This window comes from Cygnus atratus, chromosome 21 (genome assembly GCF_013377495.2).
Source record: "Cygnus atratus isolate AKBS03 ecotype Queensland, Australia chromosome 21, CAtr_DNAZoo_HiC_assembly, whole genome shotgun sequence".
NCBI classification, from domain to species: Eukaryota; Metazoa; Chordata; class Aves; order Anseriformes; family Anatidae; genus Cygnus; species Cygnus atratus.
The window spans coordinates 2,590,190-2,614,133 of record NC_066382.1 but is presented as its reverse complement, the minus strand read 5'-3'; the positions used below and the strand labels follow the sequence as shown (position 1 = coordinate 2,614,133).

Here is a 23,944-nt window from a genome sequence, read left to right as displayed (position 1 = left end):
CATGTATATCAACTTTCACTAACACTAAAGTGGCACCAAGTTCAGCAAAAGCGGCAGGCCTCGCTCCAGAGTCAGTCAAATACAAGACAGCACAAAGACAGTGGTTGAGTTGAGTTGTGTGCTGCTGCAGGGTGCAAAGAAGGAACGAGAGCTGAAGGACGTGCATCCCCAGCAGGCCTAAGCTCCATCAGTCCATGTTAGACTTGTATTTAATCCTGAAATTTTCCAACAGCCGCACTCAAACTACATAGGATATGATCACCAGTCATTGGGAGAAACAAGTGGTAATCTCTTAAGTCATATTTTTTATATATATATATATATATATATACACACACACATATATATATATAAATGAGAGGACATTCTTGGTTTGTGGAGGTGCAGACGGTTCCTCCTACAATATGCAAGCATTTAGGGCATTTTCTCCTCCAACTGTTTCAGATGTCTCCAAGAAAACATCTCATTCCTGTCACATTTTAAGCCCTATAAAATGCCATGTAAATGAGTAATGAGCCTAACAATTTAACTAATTGATACGCATATTTTCCTAATCTCTGCCTTCATTTGTAAAGGCACAGAATGTACTATTAATTCCCATCATCTGACTAAAGATGTGGCCAAACCGCTGTCACCACGCGAACCCTGGAAATGCATTTGTTTACAGAAATCTCCTTTACATCAAGTTGTGTTAGTCCAAAGGAAAGGAAAGAGCAACCCATCAGAAAGTTGTAGCAGCCTTCCAGGTTAGCCACACCTTACCCTGCACTGCATCCTTTGGCTTTGCACTGTGTCTCTAGGCAAAAGATAATTATTTATGTAAGAAAGGCAAAAAAAAAAAAAAAACATACATGTTTTGGCTCGGTCGGTCTGCCAGCACTGGCTCCATGTGAACACTGCCTCACTGTTTGCTCTCTCAGCAACCCAGCTGTTCCTCAGACCTTCACCTGTGCCCCAGTCTGCAGTGCCACTCAGCCGGGACATCTCAGACGTGCCGCTCCAACCTTTTGCCACTCGGGCAAACACTGCCATTTGCTTTAAGCAGCGAGCCCCAGGCGGCATATCGAAAGCAGTACCAGCCCATATTGCTTTACTGGCCTTCAGACAGACCCAACACCACACGTTTTCTGCTTTCCTGCTTCTCCCCCACTGGGTTTATTGTCTCCCGTTAGAAGAAGCACTAAACTTGTACCAAAATGGGGGCAACTTGCTGGAGGCCAGGCAAGGAAGCACTCACCACCCACAGCTAACCATTTATGCAGCACTGCGCCAATTTTAGTCTTGCACACAGCCATAGCAGACAAGCCCCAGAGCCGGGATGCTCAGCACTCTGCTAAGGGCAGCATGCAACATATGGCTGCTAAAGCGTTCCCCCAGCAGGGAGCTTTACATTTAGGGCTGAGTTGCTACAGTCCCCTCCGAGTCAGCTCCGAGGATTACTCATCCCAGACACGCAAAAGCAACGAATTTGCCTCCTTATGTAGCTAGCTCCTGCAGTCTGACTCAGCACGTGGTCTCACCCTCCCGGGGTTCTATTTCCAGCTCTTGATTCACTCGCTGTCCAAAACTCTGCACTCTGACAGCCACAGGCTAGGAGCATGGAAGAGCAGGAGTGAATGAAGCTCAGCAGACAGCAGCACTACATTTCTCACTGGGGCAGCTTGGGCACACAGACTTGAAATTCTTGCCACAGACGGTGTTGGTCATTGATCCTCCGCTGGCCTGTGAAACAATAACACCGTAGCTACCTACCTGAGCACTGGGGGCATTTCTGATGCGGATGCATCCAAACAGATAGCAGCAGCTCCAGCTAATGCATCCTGAACGTGCTATTTATAGCCGACAGTGGTGGCTGAGCAGTACTGCATCACGCAGCAAGGTTGGCAATATAAAGTGCTAACGTGGTGTTAATCATTTCAAGTCACTTCGGCAGTCTCATGCCACGTTTCAGCTTTGCAGTGAGCTCAGTGGGTTATGAGTGCTCCCAAAAGCCAGAACAAATGTCCTCCCGGGAGGAGGTCAGTGCTCTCAGGGGTTTTGGAACATTGCTCCAAGCTGTCACAGCGAGGTTCTCCTGGTCTCAGTGCACATCTGTATTCTCCAAGTTCCAGCAAGCAGCAGATCAGGTCTGTGAGCTCCTAACGAGATGATTCCCCGGCCTCCGTAACAGCCAGCAGCACCACCCAGCTGCCCTGACAATGTAGCTCTAGAAAGGGAAGCAGCTGGAAAAACAGTTCTTGTTGCTTCCACACATTGCAAGCAGAGCCAACATTAACTACTCCAGGCAACCCCAGAGTTTGACTTAGACTGATGATTGTCCTGGTAAGAAACACAAGCAGAATAAAAACAGAACAACCAGAAAACCCTGACGTGTTAATTTCAAGCTCCATTAGAAGCACTGGAAGAAAAATCAATATTGCCTGAAATGAAAAAGGCCAAACTTATTGGGAGATAAATGTTGTTTTTCCAAGTGTCTAGAAGTGCCACAAAACACTCCCCAAAACAAGGCATTAAAAAGTCTAATGCAAACAGGGAGCAAAGATCTCTCCTGCGATCTTTATCAGGACCTTCACCAACAAGCTGTTGGATGAGTGAGCCCCCAGAGCACGCGGTGGTGAGGGACTAGGAGATGGCTCAGGTGCATGGGGCTTACACGATGTGGGGATGTGACAGCTCTGCCCTGCTCACATGAACAAGCCACGTCCCAGGCCTGGAGATGGCATGATGAAGCCCAGTCTTTCAGCTGCCACCATTTTAAGTTCCAGGGACTCCAGCTGACTCATCCCTTCTGTCTGGCTGAGGCAGCCAGACATGTTTTGGAGACTGAGTAAAGCAGGGCACCACAGACTTTATCTACTGAATCAACAAAGCACTAGGAATACCCAACTTGATTAAAAACCAGACCTGTCGAGAAGCAGCATAATTTATCCCAGCTCTGTGAAATCCACGCGGATATTGGGGGAATCAAAAGAAGATGGACAGGACAGGAGGGAGATGGATGCTGTGGGTCTGAGAGGCAGATGCAGGCTGGGACATGGCCTGATACCTTCTGCTGAGGGCCTGAGGATGGGCAGTGCTGCTGGGGTGCTGCAGCTGCGTCCTCACAGCAAGGTTTGACTGACCACCCCTTGGCAAGGAGAAAGAACTCTGCAGAGCTGGGTCACAGGGAAGGGGCTCTGCACCGGGAAGAGGATCCGCTCATTCATGAACACAAACACACGCTGGCCGGCATGTGGTCATTTCTGCTGGTACTCACTGTTAGCCATCACCCCTGCATTGCTCCAAACAACAAGCAGGCTGCCTCCTTCTCCACCCTGCTCTGACAGGAGCAAAGGATGTTTTAAAGAAACACTACTGAGCAAAATATTTTATGAAGACAGATTCCTTTGTATTAGCAATCAGTCAAGTAAGTCCAGGGACCAGCTCAGGCACCCTTTTGTAGTCCTGCATCCCTCCCCCTGCCCAGGCAGTAAAAAAAACAAAACAAAATAAAAAAACCAAAAACATTTTCCAGCTAGAAAGGGGATGGGGAAGACAAGAGGGTGAAGAACTTGATAAATCAACACATGCTTCTAAAAGAAGCAGCAGGATAAAATCATTCCTACAGTCTGAGAGCACTTCCATGCTATCGACCAGAGAAGCAGGAGTGGCCCCACGCACGTAGATGCACCGCACACCTGCAGGCACCTTGCTCGGTGCCTGCCAAGGCAGCCATCTCCTCCTGCCTTTGTTCTGGGCTCTGCTTAGTACAGGAGCCAGTTCCTGGGAGGAGTTCTTGTCCCCTCACTCCTAGCGCATCCATCTTCCTTCAGCACCTCTCAGTAGTAGTCATCCTTCTTGCCGTCAGCTCCCCGGATGCCCGCGCGCTCCTTCCGCTCTTGGACGAGTTCCAGGTCGTCGTTGTCATCCACCTCACCGCCGTGATCCTCCTGGGTGCAGAGGGAACAGCCAGGAAGGAAAAATCAGCAGGGCCCAGCTGGAAAAGGAGACCCTAACGCTCAGCACCACGCTGCTTCTGAACAGAGCAGTCCTACCAAACCAGCCCAGCTTGGGAAACCCAGGAGCAGGGAGGAATGCAGCTCTGCCAGGGACCTTTCGCTGACATTGGCAGTTCACTTTGCCAAGAAGCAGAGTGGAGAAGCCCATGTTGCCACGACCAGCTGTTCGTTTAAGGAACATTTAATAGCCTGGCATTGCAGTGCGGTTTTCACATCTCAGCCCGTTGCCCCTGTTCCATGAGAGGATATCCGACCTCCACCACATTTAGAACTGCTGTAATAGTCCCAGCCCTGACGTGCAGCAGCCAGCACAGCATCTGCTGGCACCCTGGTGTCCAACTAGAGAGTGCACAAGCCAGGTTCTTACACAGGGCAAGGAGAGCTCCTTACATCAGCTTTGCTCTTCTCCTCCCCACCCACTACCGTTTTTCTTTATCCTCATTTCCAGCAGACAGCCCAAACCCTTAATTCATCAGCAAGCATGCTGAACCTGCAGGAAACGCCAGCAGCAGCCACTCACAAAGGGCAAGGAGAGGATGAACACGACTCGGTGTTCTTAACAAGACTGCAGAGAATCCTTTATTTCCATCCAGGTGAGCCAGGAGGCACCAGTGTCCCCTCCTGGGGCGCATGCGATGCCCCTTTCACAGATGCCTGGCTCTCAAAGAAAGCATGGAACAAACGCATCCCCTTTCTCCCTGGGCACCTCATCTAGAAATGGTGCTGCTCACCAGCACCAGTAGATGAGTACTTTTTCCCCCCATCTCCTTTGCATTCTAATCACAAAAAATCGTGTACTTTCAAGGCCTGCGAACCAAACGTCCCACTTAAATGTTACCGTAAGGTAGCTGGCAACATTCAGCTGGCTCTGGGGGCTGCAAGGAAGGCTGTTGTGTCTCCATTCACTCAGCTCCCTGTCACGGAGACCGCCTCCAATGGAGAACACATCCCTGAGCAGCTGCCACGAAACTCTGAGTTCATCTCAGCTACAGATTTACACATGAGGAAAGAAAAAACACTCTCTCCTACTTCCACCCTTCCAAAAAAAAGTTCAGTTCTTTACGTACCTATCTCCCAATTCGGATTTTAAAAGCTTTCTCCATCTTTTAGCCAGGACCAAACCTCTCCACTGGAAGCGTCTCCCATCCTACCCATACAGCAGTTCCCCAGGAGTCCCCTTCTCATTCTTCTGCCACCCAAGCTCTTGTTCAGCCTGCTGGCTGTAACCCAGTGACCCTTCAGGGCAGTTCTCCCCAGCTTTTCCCCAGAGAGAAAGGTTGGGGACCCACGCAGCAGCAGACTACAGGGCTCCTGGTGAACTTCTTACCACAGGAATAATCCCTCACTGAGCAGAAGCAAAACCGAAGGCAGTGCTCACATCTGGTTTCCTAAAAGCCGAGCCATGCTCAGCTCCTGAATCCCAACAGACCCAGGTAACGATTGCACCAAAGAGGGAAAGAAGAGGAACCTTGGTGTCGTACAATTTCTTGCTCCTGGTCTTCTTGATAGTCATCCATTGGGTCCTCCCTGGGCTTGGCAGGTCTGCCAGCATCCTGAAAGATACAGAACACTGGACACTGAGCGCTGCCCCGACCCATTTCCAGCCCCTCCGGGGAGACAGCCCTCTGGCATTGCAGCCCCAGGTCTGGAAGACGTTGGGCTACAGCTCAGGAATCAGGGCAGCAGAGAGGCAATGAAACGGCCCCAGCTCCATTTGTACCTCCCCCACCCTCACACATGCAGCAGGCGCATCAGGTCCCAGGCTGCAGGGAACCACGCACGTCCTGCACTGCTTCTGCATCAGCCCAGCTCCGGAGGTCTTTGTGCTCCCCTCGCTACGTCCCGCCACCAAATCTGAAGACAAAACAGAACAAACTAGCAGGGATATTTTTAAAGCCACTCTCACTGGTGAGGATTGAAATATTAACGCTTTAAATAATTTACAGCTCACAGGAGGATCTGGGTACTCAGACAAGGCTGATTTACAGACACTCCAACAGTGCTGCTGGGCTTTCATCTTCCAGCAAATACAGTTAAGCCGGACATCTGCTTTCTTAGACAACTCCTTCCCAACAAGCCAGCTGTTCTACCCTGACCCGTTCTGCTCTTAGAACCACAACCACGAGCCTTGGAGAGGAATAAGATGAACTGGCAGTGTTTGTCTTTGCATCTGGGAGAAGCTCAACCTGAATCAGCACTGCTGATACAAACGTGGTCTGTGCCCAGTCACCACGGGACAAGCAGACTTGCACTGCACTGAACCTGGACACGTTAAAAAGCGAGGAGGAGCTTGGTGTAAACCAGACCCAGAGAAAAGGGAAGTGATGAAAAGGGAAGGACAGGAATGTTTGTTCCACCTCTTCCTGAAGTGGGCTTCAGACGTTACTGTAAGGCATACTACAACTGGGAAAGACTGGTTAGGTCTCTGCATCCGGCTGACACCTTTCTCCGAAGCCAGACTTAGATTTCTACCCCTCATAACCATTACAGGACTCGCAATACACAGATGAACAGTTTCAGTGCCTAGAAGGCAGCGTGCCCCCTGCATGGTCTAACCCAGATAGGAGGGGAAAATTGCCCAACCTGGTAAAACAAACATTTTCAGGGAAGTGGTACTTGTTAACACAGGTTCTCACCAACGCCTCTCCTTATACAACGCACCAAGTATCTACAAATTATTTATGGTTGAGCTTTAGGGAATGCAGCATGGCCCCATCTGGAAGATATCCTCCTTGCTTGCTTAAATTGGCCTGGATTTATTTTTTGTAACCTCACCATTGATCATGACTTTAGAACCTGACAGATAAAACACTCCCTTTAAAAACAAGCAACGCTTGGGTGCATGTCAAAACAAACTGATATTTCCCTGATGCAGAGCCTGGCTTCAGACAGCAAGCAACACTTTGCGAAATAAATGGCTGTCACCTGCGAGCAGGCAAACAAGAAAGAGCTTCTGCACCTTGTCACTGCTGTCAGGAGTCTGCTGCATGCCCCCAAACAGCAAGGGCTGCTCTGACCAGACCCCAAGCATAGGCCCCTGCTGTTGTCTCTAGTTTTAATACCTGAAGTGCTAGACAAGAGCATACAGCTACAGTAATAGCCATGGAGTGAGCCATCTCCTGTTCTGTGTCTCTCCAGCCACGTAGGTGCTGCAAATACTTGTGCTAACTTCAACAAGCCGAGGGGACAGAGCCAGAATGAGTTCTGGTACTGACCCACTGCTTCTCAGAAAGGTTTCTCCTGCCTCTCACATCCTTGCAGCAGCGTTATGGATCTGTGCAGGAAGGTGCTGTTTTCCTTTGAGCCCTTCAGCTCTCTGACTCCCCCCACTCACCCCATTCACAGCCAGGAATCTCTCCCTGCGCCCCTACTGCCTGCCCTCGTGTCAGTCACCTTCAGTGGCTTCTCCTTAGACTCTTCTTTCACGCTGGGTTCCTTGAACTTCTCCAAACCTCCCACCTTCTCTTCAAAGTCAGGTCTCTCCAGTTCAGCCTCCTCAAACTCATCCTCACCTTGGTTATTGGGATCCTGGGCAGGATCTGCAGCATCATCCGGCATCTGGACAAGAGAAGCCTCGTGTGAGCACCAGAGAAGATATCCACTCGGGAGGCAGAGGCCAACATGAGCCCACCATCAGCAGCAAACCAAGAAGCTGGGAAAAACTGTTGTCCTGAAGGGACCCAGATCTCAGGAAGAAGGACTGGCACTACACCATTAAGAGCACAGGCGTATCGCCCCCCCAGAACAGACCACTGATTACTCTTAGCCGCATTCCCGTCTTTTCCCAACGTCTAGCCTCTCCCTGGAGGTCTTTAAAAGACGTTTAGATGTAGTCCTTAGTGATATGGTTTAGTGGAGGTTTTGTTAGTGTTAGGACAAGAGGTTGGACTAGATGATCTTGGAGGTCTCTTCCAACCTAGACGATTCTGTGATCTTAATCTTTCATCTTTGTTTGTTTGGTTTTTTAAAACGGGAAAACTGAGATGAAGGATTGTCTTAACATCCAAGCAGGCAGGCAGCACTGGCTTCATAGCACCCCACCAGTCGTACATCTCACCGAGCACACTGATGGTTCTAAAACCAAAAAACCTCGATTTTCACCGTCCATCTGAATCCCTCCAGAACCAGAAAGGAAATTGGAGTTATACATTACAGAGACTTCTGGGAAAGCATCTACTTAAACGAGGCTACTGGATTCTTATTTAGAGGAAGGGCTGTGTCCTGATGACAGCACAGCCGCATTTCTTACCATGGGCTCCTGGACAACGGTCTCTTTCTGAGAATGCAAGTTCTCCCTCTCAATCATTCCTGCATCTGCAAGGAAGGGAGACAGTTATTAGGGCAGTCTCTGGATTAAAACCAAACAAGCCTACTCACAAAAAGGGAGCTCACAAAACACAAAAGCTCTGATCTGGTCATCTTTATAACGCCTATAGGATGCAAGTCAGCATTTCAAAGGGGATCCTTAGAGCAGCCCCAGTTCCCACCTTCCCTGCCCTCCTGCATCAACAGGGCATCATTCCCTGCTGTCAGTTAGTTGCACAGAAAGCCACCTGATGGTCACTGCCTCAGCCTAGCAACACGCAGGACTGGCATCAGTCACATCTGCACTTCATCAGTGTCTTTTTGACAGAGGCAATTAACTAACTTCCAACTCAAAGGTTATTTCCACACATGCAAGAACTGACAGCAGGGTCTGCGTGGAGGAATGCGATCTGTTCACCAAGCGTTCACCCTGATTCCTTGAGCACAGCAGAGCATCTCCACACAAACATTCTCAGTCTGGACACCTCTACCCAAAAGCCTGTTTTAGCTCCCCACTGCCTGACTGGGTAGCTGTAATACATTTTTGATTTCTTCTTTATTTGCTCCCACAAGGAATTTGTAGCTTCCTTCTTATACACGTAAGCTGCAGTCACATCAACTTTTTTTTTCTTACTGGACCCATGGAGGTGCTGTGGGCCCATGCCCACCCACTGTAATTTTCCCTAGGATCTCATCAGTTAACAGCCATTTTCTGCTGTTTCATGCCAGCTGATAAATCTCACCTGAGAAATGAGGCCTTTCTGCCCTAAACTACAAAACCCACTAACAGGATTAAACCAACTCCTATACGAGGCTGAGATTGTCTTGTCAGAACAGTGGTCTGGAGGGACCCCGCTATAAAATAGCGTTGTACAGCATGGAATTAGGGAAAGCATACCCATTTCTAGCTCTTCATTATCTGTCTTCTCCTTCTCGCCTCCCCGGCCAGCTGTTTGATACTCTGCTGCTCTCTTCTGACCCGGTGGCTGTGAGCTGCCCTTCTGAGTCTCTTGCCCCGGCCTGTGGTCGAGGTGAAGGCTCTCGGGGTAACTGTGCACTTGGGCACCATCCATCTGGGCATTCACTTTGTTGACTATGTCCTTCCAGCTGCAGCAACAGCACGAAACAAAACAGACACCTCCTGACTCAGCACATACAAGAGAAATTTAAAAATGCCATTTCATAATGCCAAGCAGAAAACCAACCTACAATGCATGCACAAGTTTGTCCACTTTTTTTCCCAAAATAGCAATTGCATTAGTTACCAGCAGCTACATGAAACAGAACTCGTGCCACTTAAGTTATGCTTTACAAACACAATTTGTAGAACAACTGCCTTAATCTTATCTGATAATGTAACATATCCACATAGCAATAAACTCCAACTCTAAATTGATGCTTACTCATGCCTCACACACACCCAAATACATAAATCTAAGTTTCTTCGAAAATACCAAAACCAGAAATCGTCTGTGTTCCAACTTCCTTTAAAATGAAAAATGCTGCTAAAGTAAAACTGCAGAGTTTTGACCTATGAGGGAAAAAATATATATATATTTCAAAATAAACAGAAGAGCTGCAATACAGAGTTGCTAATTTCCATTGTCTGGTAATTTTTAAAGTTACAAGCTCTTTATGAAGATTTGTAACTAGGATAGGTGCTTTAATCAATGTCTCTTTATAAAAACTCTCAAACAGCTTGTGTCTCTCCCTTGTACAAACAGAACAGTGACAAATAATTGAAATGAAGTGTTGGCATATTGTTTTGGTGGTGGTGCGGTTGTTTTTTTTGTTGTTGTTGCTGTTTTGTTTTGTTTGTTTGTTTTTAAGGTGAACATGGGAAAAGTATTTTCTTTCTTTATTTGTTGAGGTTAGCTGCAATTCCACCACAACGCAGTGCTCCTCCCTGCCTCAGGCTCTTAAGTGGCCCCAGCTTTAGCAGCTTTTTGAAGCCAGTATATTACTGCCACACAAACTTGCAAGTAAGAAAAACCACAGCCCAGCCTTTAGCTCAGATTTCCCATTACAAAGCCATCACCATGCAAACTGGCCATCAAGACCAACAATTCCCATCTGGAATCTGCCGGTCTCAGCCACCTTGTGCAACAGTTCTTGGCACGGGACGCACGGCCTCTTCTGCGGTTCAGTGTTCTTAGCATTGGCACCTCCGGAGAAAGCTGGGTTTTGCACTCGTATCACAAACACCACCCAATGTAAACGACAGCCTGCAGCTGCTCAATAATTTCTTGATGATAAATCCAGGACAGGAAAAGCATGGTTTCTGTCCTTGGGAAGTCATTTGCCAAAACAAGGCCAATATTTGCGTTTTGAGTTTCGGAGAGGATGTTGCCTACTGAAGCAGCATGGGGAGGACACTACCCTTTGAAGAAACACGCAGAGCACAATCTCTGACCTGAAAAGATTGCGGGTTAAGTGAACAACAAACAGGGCAAAGAAAATGCATTAGTGGAATCTAGCTGATGGATAGTTTGGAATGAGATCCCAAAGTCTCTTTTACAAATAAAGCAGGAATTAATTTTTTTTTCCTCTCAGTAAACTGCACAGATATGACCTGGACACACACAGATGATAAATAAGTTAAATAAGGAAGCACTATTTTCTGAGTCAGTTTTTGGATTCTGGCCAGAATTTGATGAATTACAGCCTCAGAAAGACATTTTCTTCCTTTTGCAAAGCAGACTTGTCTTCTGTGAGCACTGCTGAGACACAAAACAGTTCCTCTTGTGCAGCATCCAGTACAACAGGATCCCAACTGGATCCTGGTCCTTGCCTAGACTCCCAGGTACCACAGCCATACAAATACCACACTGCAGTAATCACCCACCGTGGTACCTGCAGGAACCCATCACACCCTCCTGTGAATGCTCTTTCCAAGCTCAAAACGAGCTAACTGTAGCTCTAAAACACAACTTAATGACTCTTATTTAGAGGAAGCGAAGGAATTCCTTAGCCAACCTGGTGCTGAAGATGAATGGCTTCCACCCTCCACTCCAGCTAGTGGGAAACACACTGACCCAACCTCACTCAGCAGTAACTCCTTTCCCTCCTTCCGGCGCAACCCCTTTAAAAACCGGGTCAAGTACAAAGGCACCCTACAGAGAGTGCTCCAATAGCACAGAATCCTTGCAACCCTTGCTCCTCTTTTGCCAGCCCAGCACCCACCCACCCAGACTGTGTTCACGCAGCAGCGCCTGCAGCATGACCAATCTTCTGCTTTGGGGCTGAGACGGATGCCTGCAGCAGCATGCAGTTACAAGGAGTAGATCAGGAAAGGATAAATAAATAATGCTTTCTTCAATTGTTCTTCCAAGTAGAAACCACAAGAAACACAAAAGAAGCCAGACTAGAGATTAGGCTATTTGGTTCCTCTGATCCCTGAGGGCAGAGAGCAGAGGGGAGCTCTGCATCACCAACCTTTGCATTTGCACTTGTTTGCTCCCTGTTGAGTGGTGGTTGTCTGGCATCTTGGGCTTCTCTGCCGCAGAGGGTTGTTTCAGATCAGACAATGACAATGCAGGAGCCTGGCCTTCCTCGTGGCTGTTCACGTGAATGCGCATCACCATCTTCACATCCTGCAGAGAGGACACACAGATGTGCTCAGGATATACACAAGCTCCTAATCTTATCATATTCTTGCAGACCTCTCTTGCATTTTGCATACTCATGGGCCAGAAATCTTTTGTCAAGGAACAACAGACTCAGAACGCTCCAGAACAAATCTACAGCCCTGTCCAGCCAGCCTGCAGTAAAAGAGGTCACTCTCCTTCCATGCAGCCAAGAGGAAGTGATTTGGATCCTATGAGATCCAGGCATGTTTCATCTCAGGTAGCTTTATCTCCAAGAGAAAAAGGAACACCAAGAACTCTTAAACAAAGAAACATATTGCAATAATAATAGCAATTGCATTTGTAATCTAACTATGCTTTGATGATTGTCATATTGGCAGTTATTGTTCCTCACTGTGCTCACTAGAACGAGCTCACAATATGCACAGCAGCTCCCAAGTATTCTCACTGCTGTTCACAATCCTGAAATAAGACATGAATCTCTTATTTTAGTGCAGACTGCAGGAAATTAACAAGGTTAATGCAAAAGGCAAAGCCAGTCCCTAGCGAACTGGCTTCCTTTTCCAAGAGAAATGAGTAATTTTTTATTTTTTTTTAAATATAGGCTTCTGGAGTGAGACAGATTCAGCAGTTCCTCCTAGTGCCCAGAGCATGGCGCATGCTCTCAGGGACACAACAAGCACCAGGTCTGCAGAACTTACTGGGTTCCCGCTTGGCAGGCTGTTCACAGTCCGGGTGAATCGGATGACATGGCTGTCCCCATGTCCTGCTGGCCAGGCTGGCAGAGCCTCCGGTGGCAAATTGGCATCTTGCAGCGGGGCTGGGTGGGTACCGAGCATGTTTCCCTGTGACCTGGGGCCACTGTTGCTGTAGGAGTTCTGGCCCGGCAGCAGAGGACCATCTGCCTGCTTCCGCATCCCAGAGACCTGCGACGCCAGCAGGCTCCCAGCTGGGCGATTCTCTAGATTGACTGGAAAAGCCTGCAGGGAAGAAAGGAAAAAGAGTGAGCATCGGAGGAACAGACTTCATTCCCTCAAGTTCAAAGTCCAGTGCTGAAAACCCCCAGAAGCCCTGGAAAACCTCCCAGCTGCTCAGGAGCACCACACCTTCTGCCTCATGAGCTGCAGCTGGCTGCTGCCTGGCCCCAGGGGCTGCTCCTTCAACACCTGGAGCTGCTGCTGCCCCTTCCCTCCTCCTCCTCCTCCTCCTCCTCCTTTGAAGCTTGGCATCTTCTGCAGAGCTTCTTTGAGCTGCCTGAACTCTTCCATCTGGGTCTGAGGGAACAAGAGAGGTACAGAAAAACCTCACATGATAACAGGGTTGAACAACTCCTTGCTGAGAACAGCCGTTCTCGTGGGCAGTTGCACAGCACAGATACACCCCCAAAAAAAAGAAGCCATATATAGACAGCTGGAGATAATCCACAACCATTAATCAGAAGCCCAAGCTAGTCTCGGGCTTTCCCTCCAGATTTCGCAGATATTTTGTACTGTCTCTTTGCCAGTCTTGCATCTTATTTCACTGCATGCTTTAATCTTGGAAACGCTGACCCACGACACCAATACTCTGAGCAACGCTACTTACTGCATGAGCTGTTAACATAACCCCTGCTTTTGCACAAAAATCCTGTCCTGGCTCTCGTAGGTGTGGCTCCTCCTCTTCCTGTGCCTCTCAAGTACATTCAGCTCAGCTTTTTTCTCCTGTGGAGGCATTTCTCTATGGACGTGTTCATCTCAGAGGGGCTGACAATAATTGGCATGATTCCACCTGACAATTCAATTTACTTTGCAAGACAAATGAAAAATCGATTCTCCCGGACTGTTAAACAAATGCAACTCTTTTCTTTCTACTGCAGCTTATTTCTTCCAGATCCAACCCTGAAAAGGAGAGCTTGAAAAAGCTATCCAGGAAAAGCTCCCCGCTCCTACCCCCATTATTTATAGGGAAGTGAGGGGAGAGAGCTTTTCATGTGCTTGCCAAGGTACCTGGAAATGGACCAGAGTGGGGACTGGGCAGAGCAGGAAAGCTTCCAAGCAGCAAGGAAAGTTTAGCAGGAAATTAATTCCTGAGCAGGCTTTGTTGATTTCAGTTCTTCCCCCTGAAATTTGACCTTAAAACAAACATTAAAACAAAACAAAAAGCCAACAAAACAACTCAGCAAAGCTAAAATAAAAAAAGAATGAGGAAAGGAAAAGGAAGCCAAGAGCTGTTCATGGGACGTAGCCCTAGCAGGGATTTGCTTCCAGCCAGAACGAGACAGATGGAAGCAAACCTTGTGCCCGTGGAGAGGCTGTGCAGGTGGGCTGCCCAGAGGGGAGCCAGCATTAGACCAGCACGCGCACAGGTGCCCGCAGGCTGCTGGTACCCTGCCATAGCAAGCTGTGCACACAGTGCTCTGTTCTTCCGTGCCTCGTTTTACCTCGCAGAGCAGCTGATGTGACAGCTACCGTGGGCTCAGTCATCTGGCTAAGGCTTGGGGAACACATCGGCATCTCTGAAAAACGAACGCGGCATCTAGAACGCAAGTTACTCCTGAGCAAGTGCTCAGCTCAGCAGCGTTAACCATCTCCGGCCAGCTTTCTCTAAATGCTGCTCAAAGTACGTGCAAGTTTGTACAGCTGACCCACTGACCGCTTTCTTTAATGCGGCACAGTAACTCGGGTTGGCCCCACCTGCTGTGCCCAACGTGCATTGACCCAGCAGGACAAAAGCAGAGCTGACACCGTGGCAGACCCGGGACCTTCTGATCCCCTGGCATCAGCCCGAGCTGTCGGCGGCACAGCCCTGCTTGCCGGGGGCTGACCGGCTCTCAGTGTTTCTTGGGAACGAGCCGCCAAGCAGTAACGCTCGCAGCTACTTTGGAAGTTGGGGCAGAAGGCCTCCAGGTGAAGGCTGAGCCGCACGGCGATAGAGGCTGCACTGCCATAGAGGCCTGCCACTAGCACTGGAGACGCTTGTGATTACCTGATGCTTCAGCTACTGCTAAGGGCTTGCTGGACTGACCCCTTGGGAGACCCAAGGTCTCGGCTTTCCGGGAAGCACACTGCAGGCGTCCATGCGGAGAACCCCACCAGCCTGCTGTAGCCTCGCGGAGGAGGAATGTATTAGAACAGCTTCCAGTTCGGAAGGCAGGGAAGTCAGAAACACCAAGAGTCCACTTGAGACCCCCTCAAATCACACTGACATGAGCCAAAGAGCTGTCAAACAGCAGCTGCCTGTGGTGTCAGTGACCTGGGCTTCCTGGAACAAGCAGCCACCTGCAGAGTCTGCAGTGCTCTGGAGCCGCTTACTCCCTGCGTTTCTGCAGGGCAGCTCAGGCCAGAACTCAAGAGCGACCTTGTAGAAATCAAGAGGCACCACCCCTCTGCTTCTAGTAGAAAGGCAGCCTCCAGTTCAGGAGAAGAATCAGCTGTCAGCAGCACTCAACCCCAAGTAGCTCCTTGCTTCAAGCTTGTCCTATAATCCAAGGGAGCATTTACCAGGAGGCCATTAATCAACAGGCAAGGCTAATCCCGACTGCAGTGCGACTTCTAACAAAGCACGCTCACAAAGCTGCTTGCATGTTGACTCAGTACAAGAGTCAGAAAGAAGCCGTGGAGACCTTAAATCCCTGCCTTCTACTGCTCCCAGCACACTTTCTCCCCTCTTCCAGGTCACCTGGCAGCTCCCCCTTTGAGCTGGGTGAGCAGCACTCAGTGATGGCAGGACTGCGGTGTGCTGGAGAGGCTTACACCATCTGCAGAGCACGAGCACAATGCCATACCAACAAGACTTCACGCTTTGCTGTCTCTCTAGCCTTGAGCCAACACTGCTTGCATCTCTGACCTGGCCTCCAGATTTAAAGCCTCCCTCCAACACCTTCATTACTGAACAGTGACATCTTGTTTACAAAGATCCTTCTGAATCTTTTCAAGGTCTACCCCCAGTAATGCTTCAAAAGGAGACAGAAGGGGACCTTTCTTCCAAGGTTGCTGAGCACTTATCTGTATTCCCAGCAAGCTAGGCAAGGCACCTCTGCATTGCTGTTTCACTCTGCAATTAATTTTATAGGTATACGCAGAGGCAATTTGTCATCATTTCTGGTAGAAGCATTTGAGATGCAGGTAACTGACGGGAGGTGTTCCAGAGGCGGGAATAAGCTGGTTCAAACTCACTTAAGCTACACGAGTCCTGGTGGTTCATCTGTGTTTCCAGCTATTGGGACAGATTCCAGGCTGGAAAATTTGTCCAGAAAGCCTCTACATTGCTCCTACCAGCACTATTTTAGGCAACTCACCATGCAGGAATGCAGTTACTAACCAGACTTATTATTTAGGGAGGGGAGAGTTTCATAGTGCACCCAGGCCCCGATGAAAGGTTGTCCCACGTGGCCCCAAACATCCCCTTGTGGATTACCTGGGCATTAAGGAGCTGGGAGTGAACTTCCTGGTGGGCCTTGCGAAGAAGCTTGCTCTCTTCTCTGAGTTTAAAGACTGTATCTGCAAGAGAAGAACAAATTCGCTTAAGAGAGCTATTTCTGCAAGTGCAAAGTCTGTCCTTACCGTTAATTCTTCTGAAATCTCACACGTCTCTCTCCAAGTTCAGGAACTATAGTGAAGCACTAGCCAGGAGCTAGCCAAACAGACCTACCAGACCCAAATTACTGTTCCTTCCAGCACTCCTGCCCACCCAAGGAACTTGCTCCTCTCCAGAGTGACTCTGCTAACTATTGCTAGCAGGGTCAGGCTCTTGCTGTGCTCGCTTTCAAAATAATTTGATTTATTTCTTCATTTTCCCTTATTCACTGCAGCTGGAGAGCAGGGGAAGCAGCAGTCAGTGCCCCCACCTCTGGAACCTGGGGGCTGAGAGGCACAACGAGAGCTCTGCAGGGCTCCTGAACACACCACAGATTCAACACGGCTTCCCCCCAGCTGCACGGAGAAGCAGCTTCTTGAAAGGATGGTACAAATAAAAACACACAGCAAACAAAAAGCAAGCATAGAACAACTTGGTCCTCAGGGATGTTTATTCCCATGCTATTAAGTAGCAAGCTTGTGCCTCGCAGCTCCCAGATCGGGCTCCTTTCAAGCTCTCTGCACACTTAGTGCTTCAATGACAAGACGCAAACTTACGTTTCAGTGCCTTGTAGATAACTATGTGTTCTCCAAATAAAAAGGAAGACTGACACAAAAAATGCCAGCCTTATTTTGGAGCCTGAGGCTCTCTTAAAATATCACTAACTGCGTGCACTAGGATTTCTCTGCAAGCAGAAATTGCTGCATCTGCTGTGACAGGGAGGGGATTTTTTCCCCTAACAGGACAGTCACTTCGCTGTAGGCTGAATCGCATGCGCGATTTCAGCTCAAGATGGTAGATATTTCTAATTACAGGGGTATATCTTCCTATAACATCCACCCCTGGGACAGGACAGTGCTATTGAGGTTGCATACTGTGTTTTTCCCTTGCGTTAAAGATTTCAGAAGGACAAAAGACATCAGAAGGAGCAAAGAAGGCTCCAGGACCGCTGAGCACAGCAAAGACATCCCCGCAGCCCTTCAAGAGAACCAGAGGCATCTCAAGTGGGGGAGAGATGTCCAGAAGAAGCAGAGTTTCTCTGAGCCAATACCTCAGTCACATCTAGGTCTTCAAAGCGCATTCAGAACCTGGAAATCAAAACCTTCGTGCCAAGGCAGGTCCCTCCTCTGCCACCAGCATGGCAGAGGTGTGAAGTTCTGCTCCAAGTGACATCGCCAGGGGGTTTTAATCAATGGCATCAACAGGAGAAAAGTTTCAGTTATAGCTACAGGGCCCTTTTATCTGTAACACGAGTTCAGCAGTGATCAAACCCAGCCTTCTGTCTTCAGAGCAGGCTGTGCCAGTGTGCAAGGAGGGAAAAATGGAAAGCGCGGAATTAGAGTGGGGGAACAGCAGAGGACAGACTGTGCTGGGGTGTGAAACGCAGCATAAATAGACTGCAATTCTTACAAAGCAGAAGAGAAAATAGATCGTAACGCAGCAGGAGGGGGAAAAGAGGCAAACAGGATTAAAAAGGCCCATGTTAACAAGATCAGGAAGCTTCAGCTGGCTCAGCTAGAGCATATACTCATAGCCTGTTAACTGGCATTCAAAACCACTTCCAGAAGGAGAGATTTTGAGGAACAGGGTATGACCACCCCAGCAGCACCACAACCGTTGGGTTGCGTGGTACAGCGGCATCAGTCCCCACACCACAGACATCCAGCCAGCTTTGTCCCCAACCTGAGAGCTGCCCCAAAACTGTAAAGCAATGAGGAGCCACCAAACCCAGCTCCTTCATACTTCCGTGGGCTTCTGCTTTCCTCCAGCACCCCATTGGCAAGGGTTTCCTTTTCACAGCTGAACCCAGCGCTAATCCCTCAGGTCCGCTCCAACAGCTCGGAGCGGTGCCTACTGTTCAGAAGCCTCTCCTTCTTCACTGTACCTGCTGGTGGAGGCACACCTTCCAGCGCCTCTCCTGAGGACACATTATATATAGAAAGCACTAATGGAACACAAGGAAAGAAAATGAGGCATTAGCAATGCTGCTAGCTCTCTGCCACTTCTCAGAAGACTGTCGTGCTCTTTCGTATGCCATGGTTACCAGTACTTTCTCTTAGAGGAAGATTTAGTAGCCAGCTTTGAGCTTAAAGCACAGAAAAGAGATGGGACCGAGCAAGCAGTAGCCTGGGAAGGTGTACGGAGAATATTAATGCATCTCAGCCTTACGCTGACCTTCCTGACTAGCCTCCTTCTTCAGATTGCTTTTCTGATCATTATTCTTTCCCGTGGCAGAATTAATTTTCTTACTCCATTGGTGGCTGCATATTTCAAGAAGTGAGATTGAATCAGATGTTTAGGTTTTGCTTGCTTTGCTCAAGTTCCTCTTTTTAACCCATGAGTGCTCTTCAGGTACTGGGGCTCTGCTGGTCATCCACAGAAAGTGACAGCAGCTGTCACTCTCCCAGACCCGATTTAAGCATGAGCAGATGTGAATCTTAAAAAAACCCCACATGATCTAATTAAGCAGTAGACTAAATAGAAACAACTCCTTAGGAATTAAATGGATTGGGTGTTCTCTGCAATACTTGCATATTAAATGCATTTTATAGACACACACCATTAATTACAAAAAGTATGTTTAATTCTCTCCTAATCTTAAGCGTTGGAATTTACCGAATTCCAGTGTTTCAGGAACAGAAATCGGTTTCTTTTTTTTTTTTTTTTTAAAAAAAGCATACAGAGAAGTGAAAAATATATGCTGAAATAAACGGGATCTCTAAATGTCATGATGTTATTTCTCTGCACAAAAAATCTCTCTGCTAACTTGGCTACGCCTTCCCACTAGAGAAAGGACAGGGGAAGGCAGGATTATCTGGTGGATAAACCTCCTGTTTCTGCCCAGCCTACAGTGGAACTACAGGCACGTACCTCTGCCTTAGCCTCACACCTCCTACTTTTGGGGTGTCTCATCCATTTTGAGTGTCCCCTCCAGGGACATGGGCTGTTTCACAGTCTGAATGCGGTCAGCACTTGGCACAAAGTTTTCATCTCACCTGGCTCTGCAAATCCACACAAATACGGTAAGCAGCAGCTGCAGTAAAAGCAGTCAGCAAAATTAAATCAGGCTTGGAAAATACCACAAGAAGTGCTGCTGCTGCTGACAGAAGCCAGGGATGCCCACGCAGTACAACAGTGCAGGGTCTCTGAACCCCAGTGAACTCAAAGACCGGTTAAATCCAAGGTAACACAGTCTCCCATGGGGCTATAAAAAAAAAAAGTCACACACAGATGTTTCTACGGTTCTCCAGACCTTTTGGAAGGCCTGGAGAACAGCCACTGTCTTCTCCTGAGCTCAGATCTTCACGGCCCTTTCTCTACCTGGTGTTTTCTTGGCTCTCCATCACACTTACCCTGCAAGTTTGTGACTTCATTATCCTTCTCCTGCTGCAGCTGGGCGTACTTCTGGTTGTGGGTCTCCAGTGTCTTACGATGTTCCAGTTTTAAGCTGTTGTGCTGCAGCTGCAGGTCAAGCAGCTGCTTCTTGACATCTTCATGTTGGTTCTGAATACAAAAAGAAGTCAGTACAATTAAGGAGGGGAGGAGTAATTTAACTGCTGTCAAGTGCCACTCGAGTGTCTCTGTTTAATGAGTTGCTTGGGGAGGCAGACGAGACTTTGGTTCCTCCAGTAATGCAACTAAAAATTCCAGATTAAAAAAAACGTTCTCTGGTTTGAGAGTGATGTAAAATGCCAAAGCATTGTGAAGCAGTATGGGAGATCTCCCTAGAAGCTACTCAACTGTAAGAGAAGTGTGTGAGCAAGTCCATGCCTGCCTGAAAGAAAGATGGAGGCTCTGGGACACAGCCAAGGACACTCCTACTCCTCCCCAGCACTCAGCTCAGTAAGAGCAACTCAGGCTATAATCTCATCTGATATCAACCCAAACGCCTGTGATACACAGCACAAATCCCAGGTCCTTTCCAGAGTCCCAGAGATGCTGAAGGACGGCATTACCTGCAAGGATAAGCGTTCCCACGGTGCAGGTAGCATCAGCACATACGCTGCGTTACAGGAGTAGCTCACCTGGAAGCAGGGCTAAGGTCTAACCCCCACAGCCTTTCTGCGCCCAGGTATTACTGCTCACTTAGCACACAGATGCCTGGAGGCTCCGGTTATCCCTGCCTGGTTTGCTCCTCAATAGCCTGGCAGTTCTCCCAGCCACTGCTCCAAGCTGCTAGAGCAGGAGACCTTTTGCACAGCCACCACATCCTCTGACAGAGAGGCCCACGCTCCCCGTATCACCACGGGACTCAACCACCAGGACAGCAGGAAACCCACAAGACCCCAGACCATGTTTGACACAGGCCAGAACTCATCAGGTAACAGCTCTGCAACACACCGTCTCCTCCCCTCCCTTCTCGCAGAGCCCGAGAAGAAAACACGCCGAGACATCCCTTTGCTCAGACCCACTGAACCAGAATTCACCTCCTTTCTGGTCCCCATGGTAACGCAGGGACCCTTCCACATTCAGTTTGTCAACACCAATTAGGTATGCAGATGGATTGGCTCCCAGGTGAACCCTGGCCCCTCCACACAGCAGCTCCTCAGGACTCAGGCAGCAGTTTCAATTAACCTTCCTGTAAAACAAATGTCTTTTTTTCCCTTTTTTTTTAAAAAAAAAAAAAAAATTCTAAATGCTGTCGATGCTGGCATTTATCCCCAGTAAAACAAAGTATCTGTGTCCCAGGCATTCTCCCCCGGAGCAATTATCCTGAGCTAAAAGAAGAGGAGTAACTATGCTCCAAAAATACACGCGACGGAAGAAAAAGCTTTCAGTAAGAAGGGGTCCCAGAGAGAGAACAAAGACGAGACAAGGATGTTGGGTTAATCAGATCACAGAAGCAGAAAGGAAAATAGAGAGAATAAAAAAAGATTCCTGCTCTGGCTTTCAGAGACCTCGGGTACTTACAGCACCCTCAGAGCCACCGGCAAAAAGCAGCGCAGGGAAACCAGACCCCTCAAATCATTTGGATACTCAACACCTCAGAGAAACCACCAACATCATCAGCACGTGAGAATTGGTTTTTAACGAGAAACCCTGAGCAATTCAAGGAATCTGCAGTTCTCATCAGCTCAGGTCAATTAATTTCCAGCCCACGTTCTGCCTGGCAGGTGCTGTGTGTCCCCAGACTGCTCATGGTCAGGAAGAAGGGGGGGAATTCTCATCCTCTGACAGCAGCAGGAAGCTGAACGGAGAAGTGCCTTGGCCAAGGTCACCCGGAGCACCTGAGCCGAGCCCAGCCCAGCTCAGGAAGCACGCAGAGCAGCCTCACTCCTAGCCCGTTACTGAGGCTGGGACTGGTGAATGAGAACTTCAGGAGGGACCTAAAGATGCTGAGCTGTGTGGTGGCTGCAGGACAGGAGACCCAGAATATGCTACATGCGTTGGTTTTTTTTAATTATTATTTAAGAGAACTGGAAGCAGAGCATTCTCGAGCCAGCAAAGCCCCGAGGAAGCCAGGAACCTCTCATGTCCAGAGCTGCCCATCTGGCTCACATCATTCCCCTCCTGCCTCAGAGATGCTGCTGTGCTTAACCAAGCAGAAACTGCAGGACGCTGCACAGGAGTGGTGTGGAAATCGTGCACGAACAGAGGGAATACAGAGAGCACGCTGCTGTCACGTTCCGCTGGGACCCTGCCCACCATGCCAGTGCTGCAGCACTGGGAGAAGTCAGCTAATGTGGGACAAATCGGGAACCCCACGTCCCAGCCACGTGAGCTCAGGCCAACAAAACCTCCTGTCCCACCTTCCCCTGCTGTTCAGGCAACACGCGGTGCCCAAGGTGCATCGCAGCCGTATCTCACCGGTGCGTCTGGGGAAACAGGCAGGGACGAGGGGAAAGAACAAACCAGAAGTCCTGTAAAACCGCACATTTCTGCTGCGATTCAGAAAGCAGCTCTGTAGACAGCGTTGTACAAAACGGGATCGGTGGCTGGGTGCTTCGCCCACAAGCAAAGGAAGGGCACACCTCGCTGCAGGCTTCCAGGTCCCCGCAGTTTCAGGAGGCCCATGTGAACAAGGCTTTTGTTTAAAGCTGCCCGCCTCCTTGCCTGCGTGTTCCGTGGGTGCCAGGAGGCGTTCTACAGAAAGATGCTAAAAAAAAAATATTCAGTCTTCACTCAAGAAGATGAAAGGAGTTATAAGGAGATGAAGTCTGGCCCCAGCAGGAATCCAGACACAGGCAACTGCTGCAGCCGCTATTTTTGGACAAAGCCAAGCCCTTGAGACTGGCCTGCCTCTTGCAGACGTTAATCAGACACAGAGAGCTTCACTACAGATCAGAACGGCTCAGGAGTCAAGCAAGGGTGATCCCTTTCTTCTGTAAGCAGCTAGAAAAAGGCAGTGCAAAACTGGAAGCTCTCCTTTGGTACCTGGTGCATCAGGAGAGCCCACGTGGTGAACAGCAGCAGCGGCAGCAAACCAGCAGTCTCAGCAGAGACCGTCACGGGGGCTTTGATCAAGGGTCAGCCCCAGCACCCTCACAGCTCTGAGGAGAGCCCAGATCCCATGCCGGGGAGCTGAGTTTCCTGCTGACACACACACCCCAGCAGCCTGAACCCCAACCAGCACCAAACGATGCCTTCTCTGCGGAGTGGTTCCCTGCAGAGCCCCTCGTCTCCAACTGCACACAGCAAAACAAAACGTTGACAGAGGAGGGCAGTGAGCAGAAGAAAACAGATCTAAAGAAAGGCAACTGTGGGCTACGGAGCTGTCCTGTGGGGTCAACCCACGACCCAGGCTGTCAGGTACAGCACCAGTGGCCGCAAACACCAAAGCCAGATAATGCTGGTGTGGATTCACAGAAGTCTTGGGTCACATCTGGGACCTTCAGCTTAACAGGGCTCGTTGTTTCTGTTCAGCATTACACGGCAATCACCCACTTCTGCCTCCTCGGTAACGGTATTGCTGGCAGCAGTCTTCCTTGTCAAGAAGCTAGTACAAGTGGGAAGCATTTTTTGCCTGTACTCCAGAAACAAACGTTATTCTAAGCCCCATAGCTAGCTACAAGTAGAGCTGAATGCTGCATTTTCAGGAGGGGGAAGCTGTGATCCACCACACTTCAGTCCCAAGGGCTCGGCTGTCTTTCAGCAGCTGTAAATGCAGTTACAAAACAGATGAAAAATTCCTCCCAATAAAAGGCAGTGAGAGAAAGAGAGCCAGGATGAAGTGCTCTCACTGTCCCTGAGAGAGAAGCAAACCGGAGCACGCTGCTCAGGCTGCAGTTGCTACGAGGAGGAGAAGTCACTGCTGCGAAGCGTTCCCAGAGCTGGATAATGCCCTAGAGAGCCGCGCTTCCGTCCTCCCAGAGCTTGACTCCAAAGGCAGGCAGCTGGACATCCAGCTCTGCTCGGTGGTGCTCGGGGCTGCTGGATCCCAGCCCACTCCCTGCGTCCCAGAACTAAATCCCTGCTTGGCTGGAAACGCTCCAGCTTAAAACATTAAGAAAATCATCACCACCAACAGACCACAGCTGCATTGTGCTAACGAAACCCAAC

General features: G+C 49.1%; 1 protein-coding gene across 3 annotated transcripts in view; it reads right to left on the bottom strand.

The window, feature by feature from the left end:
• Positions 1 to 3,373: 3,373 nt before the first annotated feature.
• LOC118253293 (Golgi integral membrane protein 4-like) overlaps positions 3,374 to 23,944 on the bottom strand; it is a 29,543-nt gene continuing 8,972 nt past the window's right edge. For 2 of the 3 annotated variants that reach the window (XM_050714872.1, XM_035557512.2), the window contains 10 exons: positions 19,798 to 19,948; positions 16,286 to 16,368; positions 12,997 to 13,164; positions 12,592 to 12,870; positions 11,739 to 11,896; positions 9,202 to 9,410; positions 8,248 to 8,312; positions 7,392 to 7,556; positions 5,480 to 5,551; positions 3,374 to 3,929 (listed from right to left, as the gene is read on the bottom strand). In XM_050714872.1, the coding sequence (XP_050570829.1) occupies positions 3,819 to 3,929; positions 5,480 to 5,551; positions 7,392 to 7,556; positions 8,248 to 8,312; positions 9,202 to 9,410; positions 11,739 to 11,896; positions 12,592 to 12,870; positions 12,997 to 13,164; positions 16,286 to 16,368; positions 19,798 to 19,948 (1,461 nt within the window). In that variant the 3' untranslated portion in view covers positions 3,374 to 3,818. Of the gene's footprint in view, positions 3,930 to 5,466; positions 5,552 to 7,391; positions 7,557 to 8,247; positions 8,313 to 9,201; positions 9,411 to 11,738; positions 11,897 to 12,591; positions 12,871 to 12,996; positions 13,165 to 16,285; positions 16,369 to 19,797; positions 19,949 to 23,944 lie in introns of all 3 variants that reach the window. The other variant, XM_035557513.2, reaches the window with a different exon arrangement.